Raw genomic sequence first — 17,237 nt, forward strand, 5'->3', positions numbered from 1 at the left:
AACTGTATTTTGTTCAGACCTTGCTGACTCCTTCTGTTTGCTTCACCCCCCCCAGACAAACGTGTTGATGATTGGCCCTTGATGCAGTCTCCATTTCCAACACTGACTATAAGCACTATTTATCTCCTCACTGTCTGGCTGGGCCCCAAATGGATGAAGACAAGAGAGCCCTTCCAGTTACGTTTCCTGTTGGTTGTTTACAACTTTGGAATGGTTCTACTCAACTTCTTCATTTTCAAAGAGGTGTGTATGTCCTCTCGCAGGAGGGAATTCCTATTTAAGTCTGAGGGTGTCTACAGATTGCAAAATTAAAATGATCTTACATGGTCATGGTGTCTATTGAGGGTGAATGTTTTGCACAGACTTTTAAAGCTGAGTTTGCCTTTGATGTGAGTATTTCTTTAGCTAGGTATGTTCTGTTTGAGAATAAATGTACTAAATGAGTCTACAGAGAGAATTTGTGTACTAGCTATTCCAAGTTCTTAGATTTACGTTAGTGTAAATACTGGACAGATCAACTAAAATCTGTAAAGATTTAAGACTTGTAACTGATTTTTTTTTTCTTTTTAATAATCCTAAAGGGTGTCAGAATGTATCTTGTTAGAAATTGAGCTGTTTGCTGGTGCCTTCAATGTGTTTATCATTTTTAGAAATTCAGATGTCCATTGTCTGTAGTGAGGAGAAGTATCTTGTCTGTAAGTTATCTCTTAGAATAAGAATTAAAATGAACTGTGTCTTTAGATAAAAATAAAAGGATACAGTCTTCTAATATTTGGTTTGCAACGTTCTGAGTGTGTTAATTTTAAGAAATGTCAGTGTTGCTGCATTTCTCCTTTGTTAGGTTTTCTGTACATAAGAAATGACTAGTAACAATGCAGTGGATCAGCTCTTTAGCAGTGGCTAAGTGGGATTACTTAACAGTTTGGTAATCATTATTCAAGGATAGCTGTCCAGAATACAGCTGATGCTAAGGAGCAGTTTGTGCTGCTGTGACTTTGCTCATATGGATTGAGAGTCTTCTTCCTGGAAGACCTTGGATCATAAATTTGCAAAATCCGTTTCCAGAAGTAAGCAAATTAACAGAGCAGTTAAAATTACAGCATTGCAGAATTCTTTTTCTGGCTGGTTTGTTCTGTACTTTTGCCAGGAAAGCATGGCATATCTGAAGATGATCTGCATATTGACTCTTCCCCAGAGCTTCTATAATAAAACCCTTAACTGATTTCAGCCTTTTTTTAAGACATGGTTCAGTAAAATTTTAGCCATCGCACCTCAGTCGTCATTTTGTCTAAGTTGTTTCCTTGCACTCTTCAACTAAGTAGTGAAATACTACATACAACAGAATTTAATGCTGACACCGAAGGATAGTTGTGGGAATGGATGAAATCCAGTCATCTTGGCAAGTCAAAACCAAAACTCCTCTGAAATGAATTCTGCAGTGTTTTCTCCATGTCTGTCTTTTTCACTTACTCTCTTAAAATGGTTTGTTTTATCCATAAGCTGAATTACACGAGACTCATGGTCAATTAATTTTCAAACTTATGTTGCTCATAGGATAATGCATGTGTTTGTATGGCATTTCCAAATCACTGAATTAAAATAAAAATGAATGGGACTGCAAATACGCATTTGCTGCTGTTAGGCTGAAAGCTTGTCATTTTAGACACAAACAGATTCTAGTCTCCTGCTTTTTCAAATGTTAGGTTGTTATTCAATGGATGTTAAGGCCATAGATACAACATTTACAGGAAGTGTCTTTTCTTGGTCTTAGAGACTGATAGGAGGAAGGTGTTCAAGTTTCAGTTGTTCACTTTAACTAGGCAACTTCTGCTTCAATCTATGTGAGGTTTACAATACCAGTGTGCCACTGCTGTAATTCACATGAGTAATGTAATTGTTACAAGTAAAATGATACACAGTTTGTATGTTGCAAATGACTGTGAAGTTTCTAAGTGTTGCTGAGAACAGAACTTGAATGGGAAGTGCCTTTAAATGTTGTTTAAATAATCATCCTGATGGCAAGCTGTATTGTTCATCTGTGATAACTTAGGTTAAAATGGTAAGTCCATAAAGCACTGCTAGGTTGTCTAGTCCAAGACTCCAATACATCGGACTCAAATTCAGATTCAAATTGGGAGCAAATTTGGCTTAGAACATGCAGAAGTCCCAGATGCATAGCCCCTATTTTGCCACAAAATCTTGCATTTCTTATTCTACTGTGAGGCAGTCTGGTGAATACAGTTTACTGCCTTTTGTCAAGTGAACCTTGGTCAAATTACCCAGTAGATTGCAGCAGAGATTGGTTAGTTTCTGTAACAGTGTGGACTAAACTGTTCCCTGCTTTTCTCTGATATTATTAGATGTGCTTGTGCCTGTGTGGGACCACGCTGGAGAGTAGTGGTGTTCCAGCAGTTTGTAAATGGACTTGGATGATGCAGAAGTAGTTAAATGTCTATCTTAGGATCATTTCTGTGGACAGTTCTTTCACTTCCCTACTTTAACAAACATGCAGCAAATAAGTCCAGAGCTTCACAAGGTTTTGTGTGTTGGTTTTATCTGGATAACACCTGTCTCTGCATCTGGGTGCACTCCTAGTGCTGTGTGCAAGATGAGATACTGAAGTAAACTTGAGTTCAGTCTAAATAAGATGGAAGTCAGGTTAGCAGTAAGAATAGTCAGTGCCTACCCATGCTTATTTTGGAGATCTTTTTGTATCACCCCTTACTTTTACAGCTCACAATTTACAGGTTATGTTTGCTCCACTGCTGTCTTTTTTTGATCCTTAACAGGGTGGGATTACCCGGCTTTAAACAATCTTGGATCATAACATTTATGAATGTCAAGATTAGAAGTATTACTTGAACCTTATTCAGCTCTAGGCAAGTGTTCTTCTTTCCAGTGGGAACTTGCTCAAACGTCAAGTTTATCTTCTGTTCAGGTTATTGCAACATGCTTTATTTGGAGTGGCCCTACAGGAGCACTTCCTGTGTTTTAGGCCATTTCTGTTGGCATGAAATGGGGAACTTTTCTTCATCCAGTTTCTCTCAATATGTTTTATGGGTGCTCAGCATTGGCTGTTCGGGGTTGGTTTTTTTCTGGATTTTGATTGGCATACTGTTTTTAAGAATAGTAGATCCAAATTATCTAATCCCTGTCTCTTGGAGAGAGTTCTCTCTAATCCATCATGGGAACAGCGTTTTTGTCATTCATAGTGAAAGCAGTTAGGTATTTTCTGTCTCTGAAGTTAGAGCCATCAGAGAGAATACTCATGTTTGAATAGCTTAAGGTCATACTGGAATTATTACTAATTTGTACTGGACTCTAATTATCTGGACAGATACATGCAGGGAAAAAAGAGTGCTTTCTTTTTAATTTACAAGAAAAAAAATAGGTACTGTGTAACAACAGGTTGTTAGAACTAAATAGTGGCTTTCTTCAATGGTATTCTCAGGACTGATAAGGATACTTTAAATATTTCTGTTCAGGTAAGTCTGAGGTAGCAAGAAATTTGCTGATAATTGTTATGAATGTGTTTTATGTAGCATCTTTCCCCTCATATATGACTTTAATATTTTCAGCTGTTTTTGTCATCAAGAGCTCGAGGGTACAGCTATGTCTGCCAGACTGTGGATTATTCAGATAATGTTTATGAAGTTAGGGTGAGTATTTCTTTTTTGTATTTGTATATGAATGCATGTAATATATAGCACTACATGACGGTTTAAGTCTTGCCTGAAAATAGTGTTTCCAAAGTTCTGCTGTCAGCCATGTCTGTATCCCGTTATATTCTCACAGACCACTTCAGGTTTGACTACATTGCACGTAGCAGGTTTAACCAAAGTGCATCAGTGTATTTGCATTAACTTTCATCTGACTGCTACAAGTAGGGGTAGACTTAAAGATAACATCCTTGGCTTCATCTGCGGTTGTACAATCCAGGATAAACTTTGTATGCATACTTTGGTTCCTAGGCCTTGCTGAAGTTTATGATACCAGGGTAACCACAGTAAAGGTGTAGTGTTCTGGCTAGCAAGTAAGATTTGTCAGCATATACTGTGGTTGCATTTCACTCATACTGATAAGGCAACTTTTTGTCTCCTTTATACATGTTTGGCTTCATGAGGTCTTGCTGGCTTCTGGCAAATGTGTTATCAGTACATTTCATTGTAGAAGCTTAGATTTCAAATGTGTGGTTTTTGGAAAGCATTCAAATTAAAATCAAAGGGCAGATGCTTGTTAATTTCCGTACCGCTGTTGATTAGCTCATGTACTAAACCTTATCTTCCAGCAGAGCTGACACTTGAGAATCTCCCAGCTGTTCTTGCAAGTTTCACCTACAGATTAGAACATGTTCCTGAAAATGTAACGAAAGTGTGTTATAATCTAAATACATTTAATATTTATAACACAATTCGAAAAATGTCTGTCTACAAGGTGGGTGTTCATGGGTACTATTACTCAAAAGTTTGTGCCCGTGGCAGGGGTGGTAGTGAGAAGGATAGACTGGAGTCTTACACCTTATGTACAATAGCTGATATTGCAGAACAACCCTGTGCGTAGATTTTTATTGGCCTTATGGTAGTCAACTATCTTTCACCTTTGCCAATACTGTGCACTCGCTATTTCAGTCACTAGAATACTTCTGTTAATAATTTTGTTTAAAAACAAAATCTAGCCAAATATAACAATTACTTGACAGGTTGGTTTTTTTTTTCAATAGATAAGCAAAATAGAATGCCCTTGTACTTAGCTGGATGACATTGAGGACTGGTATGGCATGTATTGAAGGAATTTTTACATTAGCTAAGTACAAGAGATAATAACTTCTAGTATGCAAAAATTGTGTTTCATAGCCTCACTTTTAGGTGCATTGTTTTTGTGGGAGGCTGTGGAGGGGTCAGACCTGCTCAAAAGAATTATCTTCTGTTTTATTCATTATGACAAACTTGTGAATTTGCACAAACTTTATTTCTAAAGTTTTAACTTGTAACATGTTCAGTTTGCAACTGAGAAAGTTGAGGAAGCAGGGAAAATTGAGTTCTCTCAAGTTGTTGCAGCAGCTGTGTAGTATGTTCAGTCAAGACCCTTATCTTGATCATTATCTGGTAGTTCTATTGAATGAATTCTCAATTTAGGTAAATAAGTCGCAAGTAGAAAACTATACTATCCACAAGTGCACTGTCTAACTAAAGAGTCTGGGATACATTTCTGGCCTGCTTTACAGTGTATCATGCTCTGCATTTAGAAGTTATGTTGTTGGTTTTTGACACTGTAGGACAAAAAAATACCTTCAAAGCTCCTCAAGATTCCTTTCACTATCATTTTTCATAACATAAACCCATAAAAGCAATTTTTAAATGTAAGTAAATGTGGGCTGCTTTGCAGTTTTGAGTTTAGAATTGATAAACCTTGTAGCACACCTCTCATACCCTTTTAATAGATCTAGATACTAAATGTCTAGTATCTGTTGGCACCAGGTTATCTCTGAAGAGGAATGCTGTACTGCAACAGTAGAATTAATTACAAATGCAATACCTTTATTTGTAAGAGAACAAGTAAATAAGTCCTGTATTAGTCATATAAGGCAGACTGGGACTAACTCAAATGGAAACAGCACTGAGCCCAGAAAGCATTATGGAATATGCTCTGGAAAGCAATAGCTTCATATATGATTTTATTGTGGGGCTTAGAAAGCTGGAACAAATACTGAGAAATGTGAAACTAATTGCGTATGGTGGTCTAAATGGCAACATAGAAGCCCTGGTATGACCTCTTCCTATCTTTTTGGGAATGTGCCACTATGACATTGCCATGTAGTGGCCCCTTTTGACCAAAGCTCTGGCTCAAAATGAGGGGTCAAGAGACCATCTTTTATTCTTCAAGGGAGCACAGAGGGCTGGTAAACAGTTCCACAAAAAAAAAAGTTTGGCTATCCTGGGTGCCAGAGAATGTCTTTCCTCTCCTCTCCAACTCGCATTGTGTGTCAAGACAGTAAGCCAATGGTGATTTCAAGGCAACAGCGTAAGGCCATGTGGTGGCACTTCCCCTGTATAGTCTAGCAACACCAGCAGTCTGTAGTCATAGACCTCTTAAGTTAGACACAGCCTCTTTGTTTTGCCAGTTTTTAAGGGGTTATTCTTCCATTAATTTGTACATTTTCTTCAACTTTATCAAGCTTCTGGCTCTCAACAGACAATTAATTCTGTAGGTAGTTGGCACATAGTATGAAGAAGTTGGTCCTCCTACTTACTGTTTTGAACCTAGCCGCACCTGTTAATCTCATCCAGGCTCCTGTGGCTGTTCTACAAGAGGAATGGACGACTGGAGCAAGCAGGGATGGGAATTAGATTCCACAGTTGGAGAAATATTTGCAGAAATAAACTCCTTTCTAAAGTATTTATCTTCAGGGTGTAGTAGGTAGCCACCTTATGGACTGCTGGCAGGAAGTTGAGGAGGGTGTTTTGTATCTGGTTATATAAAAAAACCCAAAATATTCATAGTAGACAAGAAAGAAAAGAGGGAAGAAATCCCCAAGAAGGGATTTTGAAGGAGCTGCAGGTGCATCTTGGAAGAACTTTTTTGGTTATAGCTTAGGAGTCAAAATAATAAATGCAAAGGGCTGAGGTGTTAAATCCATGCTTTGTAGTACTCCTTTGGAAGCTCCAGTATTTGGAGTGAACAATTTCCTAACGCTGTCTAACTTAAGGCATGTTAGTGTCCGTGAGTAGTCAATTCCCCTTCTCCTTAAATTTGTGTGTCCTTATTTCCCAGGTCAAGGTTCATCTATTCTATTAGTATTTCTGAAGAGCTGAGAATTAGAAATCTGGGGCTGTACAAATTAGTGCGTAGTTTTAAGTGTGCTGATTGTAATCATAAAGCTGAGCTATTGTTGTCTTCTGTATTGTAATTGTAATCTGTGGTGTTTGTAATAAGGTCTAGAGCTTGAGTACTTTTCTCTTATAAAATAAATATGATAATAATTATCTTTAAACTTCTGTGAAGAGGGAACTTGACTTAACAAAATAGACTTCATGGTCCTGTAAACAAAATTCTATAACTGAAGCAGGGAGAAGAGTTCTCTTTAAAAGCCACTTTAATTTTTCATGTTACTGTTACCTTCTAAGAAGTACCTGTCCCTTCAAACCCTTTAGTGGATAACTCTCTCCAACCTGAAACAAGGAAGGAAGGTGCAGGAACAGAGTCTCATATTGAAACAGCCCTCTGCTCAAAAACCCTGCAGCAGGCAGAGGTCATGGGATTGAACCTCTTGTTGACCCCCTTAATCCTAGGCTGTAATGTAATCTTTCTGTGCCATCTGGTGTTTTAACAGACTTAGATTACCACCTATGAAAATTACCAGAAAAGGTATGGTTGTGACTAGTAGTATTAATTTCAGGAATACACCTTTTTAATGCATATTTTCTTTTAAGCTAAATCTTTATTTCATACTGTGTCCAAAGAAAGGCTACAGGATAGGTCCTAACTTCTGATGCTTTGCAGAAGTTTAATAGTAGCCATCCGCTCCTGGCATAGCTTGCATATCGGTGTATTGTTCTACTTTATTTCTGCCCTCTGTCACTGATTGCATGCATGTCTTTGGGTAAATGACTTAACATCTGTTTCATTTTTTTCTACATCTATAAGCTAATGATCAAAACATCTGCATAAGTCATTAGGAGCACTGAAATAGATCATCAGTACACAAAACCTATCAGGTTTGAGAATAAACGGTACTAAAATTTGATGATAGGAAGAGAGCAAAAGAGCTGTCAGGCAAAAAAATCTACAGGAACACAAAAATCAGAAGCTATAATCCTGCAAAGAAGTAGAGGCTATTTTTGTTCTTAAGTGATGGGAAGCATTTTGATCAAAAGTTGTAATTCCTTTCTGTGCAAGGCAGGTGGAATTCAAAAGAAGAGGAATGAGGTGTGTTAAATGACTTGTCCAGGAGCATATAGTGAACCTGTGGCATCTTGGGTGTAAAACATAAGATTTTTTGTTGGATTTTTCTCCACTTACCATATGACATGGAGCAAAATGTAAATTGGCTGTTTGTTTATTGGCTATTTGGCTTATTGTTCCACCGTTTCTTTAACAAAATGCACATCAGCTTTGTAAGAGATTTTATGGCAGTTTGCTTGTAACTGACCTGTTGATTCCTTAAAAGTTTCTGGGAAGGAGAGACCTCCAAAGAGCTTGAGTATTGTAGTGCTGGCTTGTCATTTTATGGATACAGTCCCAAGTGTTTATTGTTAACTCATGAGATGAAAAGATGCTTATCTTAAGTTATTTAAGAGATGCAGCTTTAGCAAAGATGTGTAAAAGATGCTGGACTGTTATGCTAATCCATGGGTGTGAGATAAAGCCTTGATGTGGGTGTTTAATAAACACCTGACTACCTGTCCCAGAGGCAGAACTGTACTGGATATTGAGCAACATGTATATTGATGGTTCTTGCAGCTTGCCTGTGTATCTGGGAACTCCAAGATTAGTGGGAGTCACTTTTCTCTCACTAAGCCTCTCTCCAGCTTTGGCAGATATTAGTATCTTTTCGTATAAAATTGACAAAATCTGCCTTCTCTTCCTGAGACCTGAAGTAGGCTAAATCACATCCAGAGAGTAAGAAGGGTTTTCATTAATGGATGCATAGCAGCCTGCAGTTTGGCAACAGGAAGTTGTGCAGTCCCTTTGGGAAACGGCAGAGTCTGCAATGCAGATCTGCAGCACTCTTCTGCTCCTGTGCTGCTTTTTTGCTTCTGCTGTAATCTCTCCTAAAATGTTCACCAGTCCAATTACGGCTGTGACAAACTTGCTTTGAGGAGAGATGTGTTCCTTTCCTGCTAGTTTGGAGAGGTAGAGGAAAACACCATGCAGGGCTGTAGCATTGCTCTGTATTGCTAGTTCTCCTGATTTCCCTTTCTCTCACTTGCCTAACACTATGTATGTATTTGGGAAGGGAACCTACTGCTGTCTTAATTTTTTCTCTTCTGTCTCCCTGGGGACTGAGGGGGTGGCAGGGTTATTTCACACCATGTTAAGGTAAGAAAGTCTTATTTGCCATCAGATGAGTCCTGAAAGACCAGGTGAACTTCTTACAAATAGGTGTGTTGTGACATTGCCTGCTCCTCTTTCTGATGGTGCCATTTCCAACTCTTTTTTTTTTTCTTTTTTTTTTTCTTCTTCTCTATGTGAGTCACCATCTGGGATATGTTCTGGTCCCACCCTTGCATAACAAGCTAGATGACTTAACAATGCCAGGAACTAGACTTGTTGCTATGCTTTGGAATCTGGAAGGGAGTCCCTACCACCACCATAGCCCCATATCATAGTATTAGCAAATTGCTACACAGAGCTTCTGGGCTTTACCTGGTACAGCAGTATCCTGATTTCAGCAGGAAGCCATGTTTATGTTGCATCTTGGGCAAGGTTCACTCTGATGGGTGGATTAGAAAAAGAATTTTGGGTGTGTAGCACTGCCCTGTTGGGTAGATGGGTTGTATCTCTGCAGCTTGTAGCTCCTGTGGTCTCATTTCTTCTGTTCCCTGAATGGCACAGAGCTACTGGGGGAATGCTGCTTTCTGGAGAGGGTTACTGAGCAGGCCAGAAGAAGCTGAGGGGAATACTGCTCTAAGGGATGTAAAATCTGTATTGTACCTGGCTTGCAAGAGTGGTTTGGTATCTTCCCACCGATATGTCTGTGGTACTGAAAGAATTTTATATAAGGTTTCAACCTTTGCAACTTCATTTTATCATAATGCTTCTGCCTCATTGTTCTGACCACATCAAAGTGTTGCCTCATTAGTATGGGAAGCCCTGTGGTAGTCTTCTCCCGCAAAGCTTAGGATGGAGAATGAGAACACAGACTCCCTATGTTTAACTGGTAAACTATTCAGAGATGCCAAAGCTTTTAGTTATGTTAGCTCTTTTTTACAATTGTGATTTGTGAGCAGTAGACTCAGAATAATACTTCCATGTCCAGAATAGATGAATGGAGTATTGTTTTTGTTGTTCTTATACCATCAGTTGTTTGATGACTCCACCTCAACATTTACTGGGATTGGGGGAAGGAAGAGGTATCTTTCTCTTGCAGCAGATCAGTGGAGAGAACTTTATTCCATTCAGCTTGGAATCACTAAAACTTCTGTGTTGTCTTTTTCTTATTGCAGATAGCTGCTGCTTTATGGTGGTATTATGTCTCTAAAGGAATTGAATATTTGGATACAGTATTCTTCATCCTGAGGAAGAAATTTAACCAAATTAGTTTCCTTCATGTCTATCACCATTTCACCATGTTCACCTTGTGGTGGATTGGTATTAAGTGGGTTGCAGGTGGACAAGGTGAGTTCCTTTCCTCCCCATACCCTTTTGACTGGACACAAGGGAGAATTATTATTGTTTGGGACCAATGGAAAAATGTTTTCGTAGACTTAAAGTTATAATGTGCAAGGCTGTTTAAATGGCACTGAAGCAGTGCCATAGCTTTAATGCATACAGTCTTCCTCTGTGGGAAACATGGGGGAGGAAAAGATAACAGGGCAATAATCTAATGAATTGCAAAACTTTTTTTTTTTTTTTTTTTCCTCATGGGCACCAATTGCAAGCCTGAAATTCTGTCTTCAAAATTATCCTGGTTCTGTATAAAATAGAAAGATGAACGTGTCTTGCCTAACTTAATTTTTGCAGATACAGAGAACTGCAAATCTAATTATGGGCCACAATCTGTGCAAATGTAATGAAGTTAATGGAGATATTATTTTGGCATTGTATCTGAGTTTGGTGTTTGCTTTCTTTTTTATTAAGAGGCATGTATAAAATTCTGAAACCTTCCCTTGAAGGTGAGCCAATAAACCTATTCATAATGACACAAGTCTATAATTCATTATCAGGCTTTTTTTTCCCCTGGCTTCCATTCTAGAGCCCCGATCAAAGAACGTCATTCCACTGTACTTGCCACATCCTCCTTTGCCTGCATTGTACCCTTGTTGCTGTTGTTTTGCTTTGTCCCTCTCAAATTATAAGCTCTACAGAGCTGGGGCTTCAGGAAGAGCACCGTTTTGTTTGTAATGTGCTTTGTAGGCTTAAGACACTGAAAATAACATATAGTAAACACCACACCAAACTAATATTTGGGGTGGGTTTTTTTTTCAAACCACACTAATATGTATTGCCCGGGCGTTTTATGGTCTCATTTACTATAGATATTTTGTACTGAGGGATTACTCTATATTCAAAAGAAGAAATATTTAAAATTAGTATCTGTGACTATCCTTGAATTTCGCCCAAGTAATCTGCAGGATGCAGGTACTCAACCAGACATTTTGTGATCTTTGTTGGCTACTGCACCCATAAAATGAGTTTATTGGAGACTGGATGCTTACTTGTAGTCCTACTTAGAAATACCCTGGATATCTCAAAATGCCCTCTCCATTGTTGCCTTTTCAGACTTTTCATGCTGAATATCAGCAGTTTTCAATACAACAGTTGCAACTATTTCCAAATTTATTTCAAGTTTTGGTGTTCTTGCACTGCCTCTTAGTTTCTAGCCCCTGCAAAAGGAAAAGCAACAGTTGCTCTTCTGCATTTATGTAGTGCTACTGCATAAATGTGGATAGATCTATGTTCTTCTGTTTTCTAGTTGATAGCACATTGCTTACATAGACAGATCTATTATAAACTAGACCCTATTATAACTAACTGGGTCTAGACCACATGGGCATCTGAGCTGTTTGATGTCAGCAGTTATTGTCTGTATTGTCCTAATTTTATACATTAGAGCCTTTTTGAGCCTCTCTGGCAGTGTAAGAATACCTTAACAAGGTATAATTTGTTTCTGTTAAATGGCTGCTAATCTTGACAGAGCTAAGAGATCTTAATACAAATGAGAACTGTCATCTTCATTTCCAGCATGGATCATTCTGGAAAAAGTTATACAATGTGTTTATACATTTAAGAATGCTGGATATTTTAAGTCATAAACAAGGAAACTAAAGTGGAGCAATTTAGACAAACTCACTCAGCAATGCCCAATTGCTTTGTATGACTTTTTGGCCTATTTATTCAGGCTTCCACATGAGTTTCTTGACTTCTTGCTGAGAAGTGAACCTTCTACATTTAAATACAGTTTAGAAGACTTAAGTTCAGAACCTGATAGTTTATATTTTACATTGTCAAATACAGCTTTTAATAATCCTTTAGCAAAAGAATTGCAGTTATACTACAATAACTAATGTGGACTCCATGTGATTTATGTCTGTTCAACAAAAATCTTAGGAAAAGTTTTTGCATAAGTAGTTCCATGAAAGATGTGACATGCTACTTGCATGAACAGCTGTCTGTGTCAGCACATGTTGGCAGTCAGGTCTATACTGTACTATCGAATATTTCAGAGATGGAGTCCTGGCATGTCCTGTGCTTTATAATTTTTACTACCACGTGAATAATACTAGAAAAGACTTCTCTCTCATTTTCAAAATTACATTACAATCTTCCCTTCTGTTCCTGCACAGCTTTTTTCGGAGCTCAGATGAATGCATTTATTCATGTCATTATGTACATGTATTATGGATTAGCTGCCTGTGGCCCTAAATTTCAGAAATACCTGTGGTGGAAACGATACTTGACCATACTGCAACTGGTAAGTAAAATTTCTCCTTTTATCTCAGAAGGTATTGTCTCTGAGTGGATTTGCATTTGCAGAGCTTTGGAACAGATGCTGCTCCTTCCAAAAGTTCTTCACTGTCTGATACTCACAGCTCAAGTTAGAATGCTTCCTGGAGGTGGAAGTATTTATTTCATTTCTCAAAATAAAAGCAGCATAGATAAGAGATATGTGAGTAAGGTCTACTACTACTTTACTGGTTGTTTCAACTGAATTGCAAAAACCTGTAAAATCCAGATCTCTTAATGTCTTCTCATTTTCCTATTTCGGAAAACTGGTGCCAGGTACTGCAATAGATTTGATGTTCCTGGTCAAGCCTATGTGTTCATGCATGATGTGACAGCCAAATACAGCTTCCCTACCACCTCCCGATTTAGCAGTTTTTGTAACTTAATACATTGGTATACATTGGTGCAGTCAGACCTACAGAATATATTCAGACCTTTTTGATTCTGTATTTTCTGTCTTTCAGGTGCAGTTCCATGTGACTATTGGCCACACAGCCTTGTCTATTTATATTGATTGTCCTTTCCCTAAATGGATGCACTGGGGTGTAATTTTCTATGCTGTCACCTTCATTTTCCTGTTTGGTAACTTCTACTATCGGACATATAAGCTGCCCAAGGAATCCATAAAGAATGGCAAAATAGCAAATGGTGCTGTTGCAAATGGAGTAAGCAAACCAGAAAATAATGCAGTGGTGGAAAATGGAAAAAAGCAGAAAAAGGGAAAAGCAAAAGGAGAGTAACTTGATCCAGGCCTTAACCATTGTTGGCAGTGAGGAACCTCCAGTTTGGTTTATAAAAGGAAGAAAAAACCACTATCTGTACCAATTAACCTTAGGTTACTGAAGAGCTAGAACACAGATATTTTCATTATTTATGAGGATTGTTTTAAGAACAACACTAAAGTTGAATTTCTATTGTAATTATGTAATTATCATGCATACGATCTCTGTGTAAACTTGTAGACTGCTGGTGTTGGTGAATGTATGGAAGAATTGCAGTTGATTCCATGTTTAGCAGTCCAAAAGTTAATACTACCATTGATACAGGCAGTTTTGTTGGCACCCACATTTCTTTGGGGGAGGGAGGGGAAGGAAGTAGCATTTGGATACTTGTGTTTTCTTTCCAGAAAATTATTAAATTTCAAATTATGACGTATTATCTAATCAGAATGCGCAACTTTTCTTGTCCTCCTTGGAGAGTATCTTCAGACACTTTACATTTATGTGCTGTCAGAACAGTGTTTGACTTTTCAGACATTACTTGATTTAATTGAGTGTCTGTTACAGTTTGTTTGGTTTTTTTCTTGTGTGGAAATATACCTACCTCTTCATCTGCTGAAAAGAATATTGAGCATTAAATAACTGGTTTCTGAAACATGGAGTCCTCTAATATAAATATCCGTTAACACTAATTCAGAAGAAAATATGATTTCCTGTGGGAGTAAAAGGGATTTGGGGCGGTACTTTTTGGTCAAGTCATCAATAACCTTTTTCATTGTAAACTTAAATTTTGGAGTGGTACTTTTAATATAACTAAGTGAAGAAAACATTTTTAAGAATGTATAAATATGAAACAATGCATTGTTTGAAGCAAGCAGTAAAAGTAGGCCTGCTGCTTGTTATCCATGACCTGCATTAAACCTGTGGTACTGACTGATAACTGAAAATGGTAAGGTAATATGGTGGAGAGAAAACAACAATATGTGATTCCATTGAGAAATGCTGTGTGTATGGCTAGTCATGCTAACCACAAGACAGTCACTTTACTGGGAGAGAGAATTTGGTTAAAAAGTACTAAATACAGCAAACAAAATGTTGAAAATGCTGCTACTGCTTGATACCCATCAAAACTCTATTTGGCTTTTTTTGGTTTCATATTTAGACACTAGCAGCCGAAGTATTGCTAGTAGTCAGGCCACCATTTTAATATCAAAGTCAGAGATGGGCTTCTGGAACTCTATTCCCGAAATATTCTCTGCACTTTTCAACCTAATTGACAAAGTGATTCTGCTAATCTTTTTTTATTCAAAACTGCTAAAATAAGTAGAAGCCTTTTAGATGGCTTTTCATCTTGCGTGATAGATCAATGGACTTCTTATTGCTCCTTTTGTGAAGAAAATATGGAAAGAGTTATTCTCCTTCCAAATAATGTGATTGCTAAGAGAGATGTTTTGAGCTCCTCAGCATGCAATGAGTGTAAGACAGGAGTAGAATTAGAAACCATATCCCGAACTCCCGTGTTCCGTGCTTATCAGTGCAAGAGCTGCATTGTTGCTGTCTAAATGCATTCCTCCCAGCTCTTGTCAAAAACATATTCATAGTCAGTGACAAACTTGCATCTGGCAAGTGACACCATTGTTGCAGGAAAAAAGTACGTGGAGCTGTAGGTGTAAAGTATGTGACACGTTCAATAGTTTTTGCATCTTGATTATCCATTTGTCTGTTTATAATATGCAAACAGGTCACATCATCTGTGTCTCAGGTTTGTCTCTTGTCTATACTAAAAACTGTCTAAACCCAAAAAACAGGTCCTAGGGAAAAAAAGGTTGGATTTAGTCTGTTATATTAAGAAATAATTCCTAATGCTGGCGTTGATTCAGCTGGAAGATAGATAGTTCATCCATAATCTCCACCACTGTGGATTTTACAGCAGAATATAGGATTGTGAAAGAATGTCTCTGCTGAACTGTAATGCATGTGACCATTAAGTTTCCTATATGCTGTGTCTTGTGATTCTTCCAGCCTTTGTACTGATGCTTTTTGCATTTGCATCAATCTGTATTTAGGTAGTGTGGCATGGGGAGGAGCAATAGTGGTCTACCCTTCTTTCTTGGAGAGATGCCACTACTGTTAACCAAGCCAAAATGCTGGCTGACTGGGTAACTTGGAATAGCTAAAGGAGCAAATAACTACAAAGCAAGCTAGCAGATTTACAGCACGCCTGCTACTCCAAGGTGATGGCTTGTGTGAATACACTTACCCTACTGTAAATTCAAGGTAGCTTATCCCACTTTGATTAAAGGGTAGCTTCTTTCTATTTGCCATGGGATGCGGGCAGCTAACTTGCAAATCTGTATCATTCCTTGTATTGTGTTAAATTGGTTGTTTGCTCTGTCTTTCTTTAGGTAAGCCAGATCAGATAAACTGATACTCTTAATGGGATCTAGCTCTGAAAGGGCATACTGAGAAGTATTCCAGTACAGGTTCAATTATGCCTTTGCTACACTTTGTAAAGTAAGAATTACGTCTTGCATGATGGCAGATATTTAAATAACTGAAAGTCAAATCTTCTCTCCCCTTGTCATGCATGGAAGCTGCTTAAAGTTGATAACCACTTGAACCTTATTGGCAGAACTTGAGTAGAATCCTACCCTCGAACTTTTGGTAACTTTTAAGAAAAAATGAAACAATGCATTGTGAGAATGCATGCATACATACGCATCATGTTTTACCCCTGTGGGTAAAACCAGTTTGAGAGATTGGCATTTCATGGGGAAAAAAAAAATCAGTTATTAAATTGCTGGAACACTGCTGTTTTGAGTCCATCTTCTGCAATATGGCTTTACTAGGTCTATTTATGATATATTTGATTGTTCATGTGACTTGAGTCCCATTATGATCTTGAGTATAATGGCCTTATTAAATGTGCATTTTTGTAGGCGTGGTCTTGAGTGCAATACTTCTGGTTCTGACTATGCAGCCAGACTCACAGAATACAGGGCTGAACTTGTACGGCTTTTTCTTTTTCAAAATTTGAGGCAATGATGCACATGTGAGATACTGCCAGATTTATTAAAGTCATCAAGTCCAAGGCACCTCCAGAATTTTGCCATGAAAGTAATAGAATATAGGTACAAATGTTTGTGTTTGCTGTACGCAGAACTGAAATTTAAATTATATCTACTTTGCATGGTTTGGTTTGGGTTTTTTTTTTTTCTAAATGCTTCCAATTTATTTAAAAGTGAAATTGAAACCATTTGGAACTTTTCTTTTTTGCCAATGAAAGATACTTTTTTGCTAACAGTTCTGAAGCTCTTGGACCAGAGTCTCATAATTATTTGATGCCATATAAGTAATACCATTTCATTTAGCCTCATCTCTAGCAGTGACAGTTGTTGGATTCTTTTAGTACTTTGTCAGTGTAAAATAAACACAAATTATCTATATGTGTGTGTGTGTGTATGTGTACACATACATAGTGTATGTGTGTGTATATATATATATGGGTTCTTAGCAGGTTCTTTCTATAGCTGAAGTAAATTACATTTCTTTAATGTGAAGTTGGCAGGAGCTAATAGAACAGTTCTTACAGCTTGAGCAGTACAATGAAGCAGTTTTCATTGATCCATAGATCCAATATCGGTCTTGCAGTCATAAATAGTATTTGTCAGTCATTTTAGACATAGGATGGCAGACAAGCCAGAGCCATTTCTCCCAGTGTAATACATATTTTGAGGCATCAATTATAGATTCTAAGGGGAGGGACCTCAACTCAGAGGAGCTGAGGAATTATGCTGTTTTATAGTAGGGATTATTTTAAGAAACAATAGGAGTAACTTGCTCCAGGTAAGT

At 37.8% G+C, this 17,237-nt stretch overlaps 1 protein-coding gene across 1 annotated transcript in view; it reads left to right on the forward strand.

Moving 5' to 3' along the window:
• The window catches only part of ELOVL4 (ELOVL fatty acid elongase 4), a 31,045-nt gene extending 17,003 nt beyond the window's left edge, over positions 1-14,042 (forward strand). The window contains exons 2-6 of the mRNA XM_010565753.1: positions 56-243; positions 3,579-3,659; positions 10,167-10,338; positions 12,507-12,634; positions 13,131-14,042. Coding sequence (XP_010564055.1) covers positions 56-243; positions 3,579-3,659; positions 10,167-10,338; positions 12,507-12,634; positions 13,131-13,406 — 845 coding nt within the window. The 3' untranslated portion in view covers positions 13,407-14,042. The remainder of the gene's footprint in view (positions 1-55; positions 244-3,578; positions 3,660-10,166; positions 10,339-12,506; positions 12,635-13,130) is intronic.
• The last annotated feature ends 3,195 nt before the right edge of the window (positions 14,043-17,237 follow it).

This window comes from Haliaeetus leucocephalus, unplaced genomic scaffold (assembly GCF_000737465.1).
Source record: "Haliaeetus leucocephalus isolate CR32 unplaced genomic scaffold, Haliaeetus_leucocephalus-4.0 Scaffold195, whole genome shotgun sequence".
Lineage (NCBI taxonomy): Eukaryota > Metazoa > Chordata > Aves > Accipitriformes > Accipitridae > Haliaeetus > Haliaeetus leucocephalus.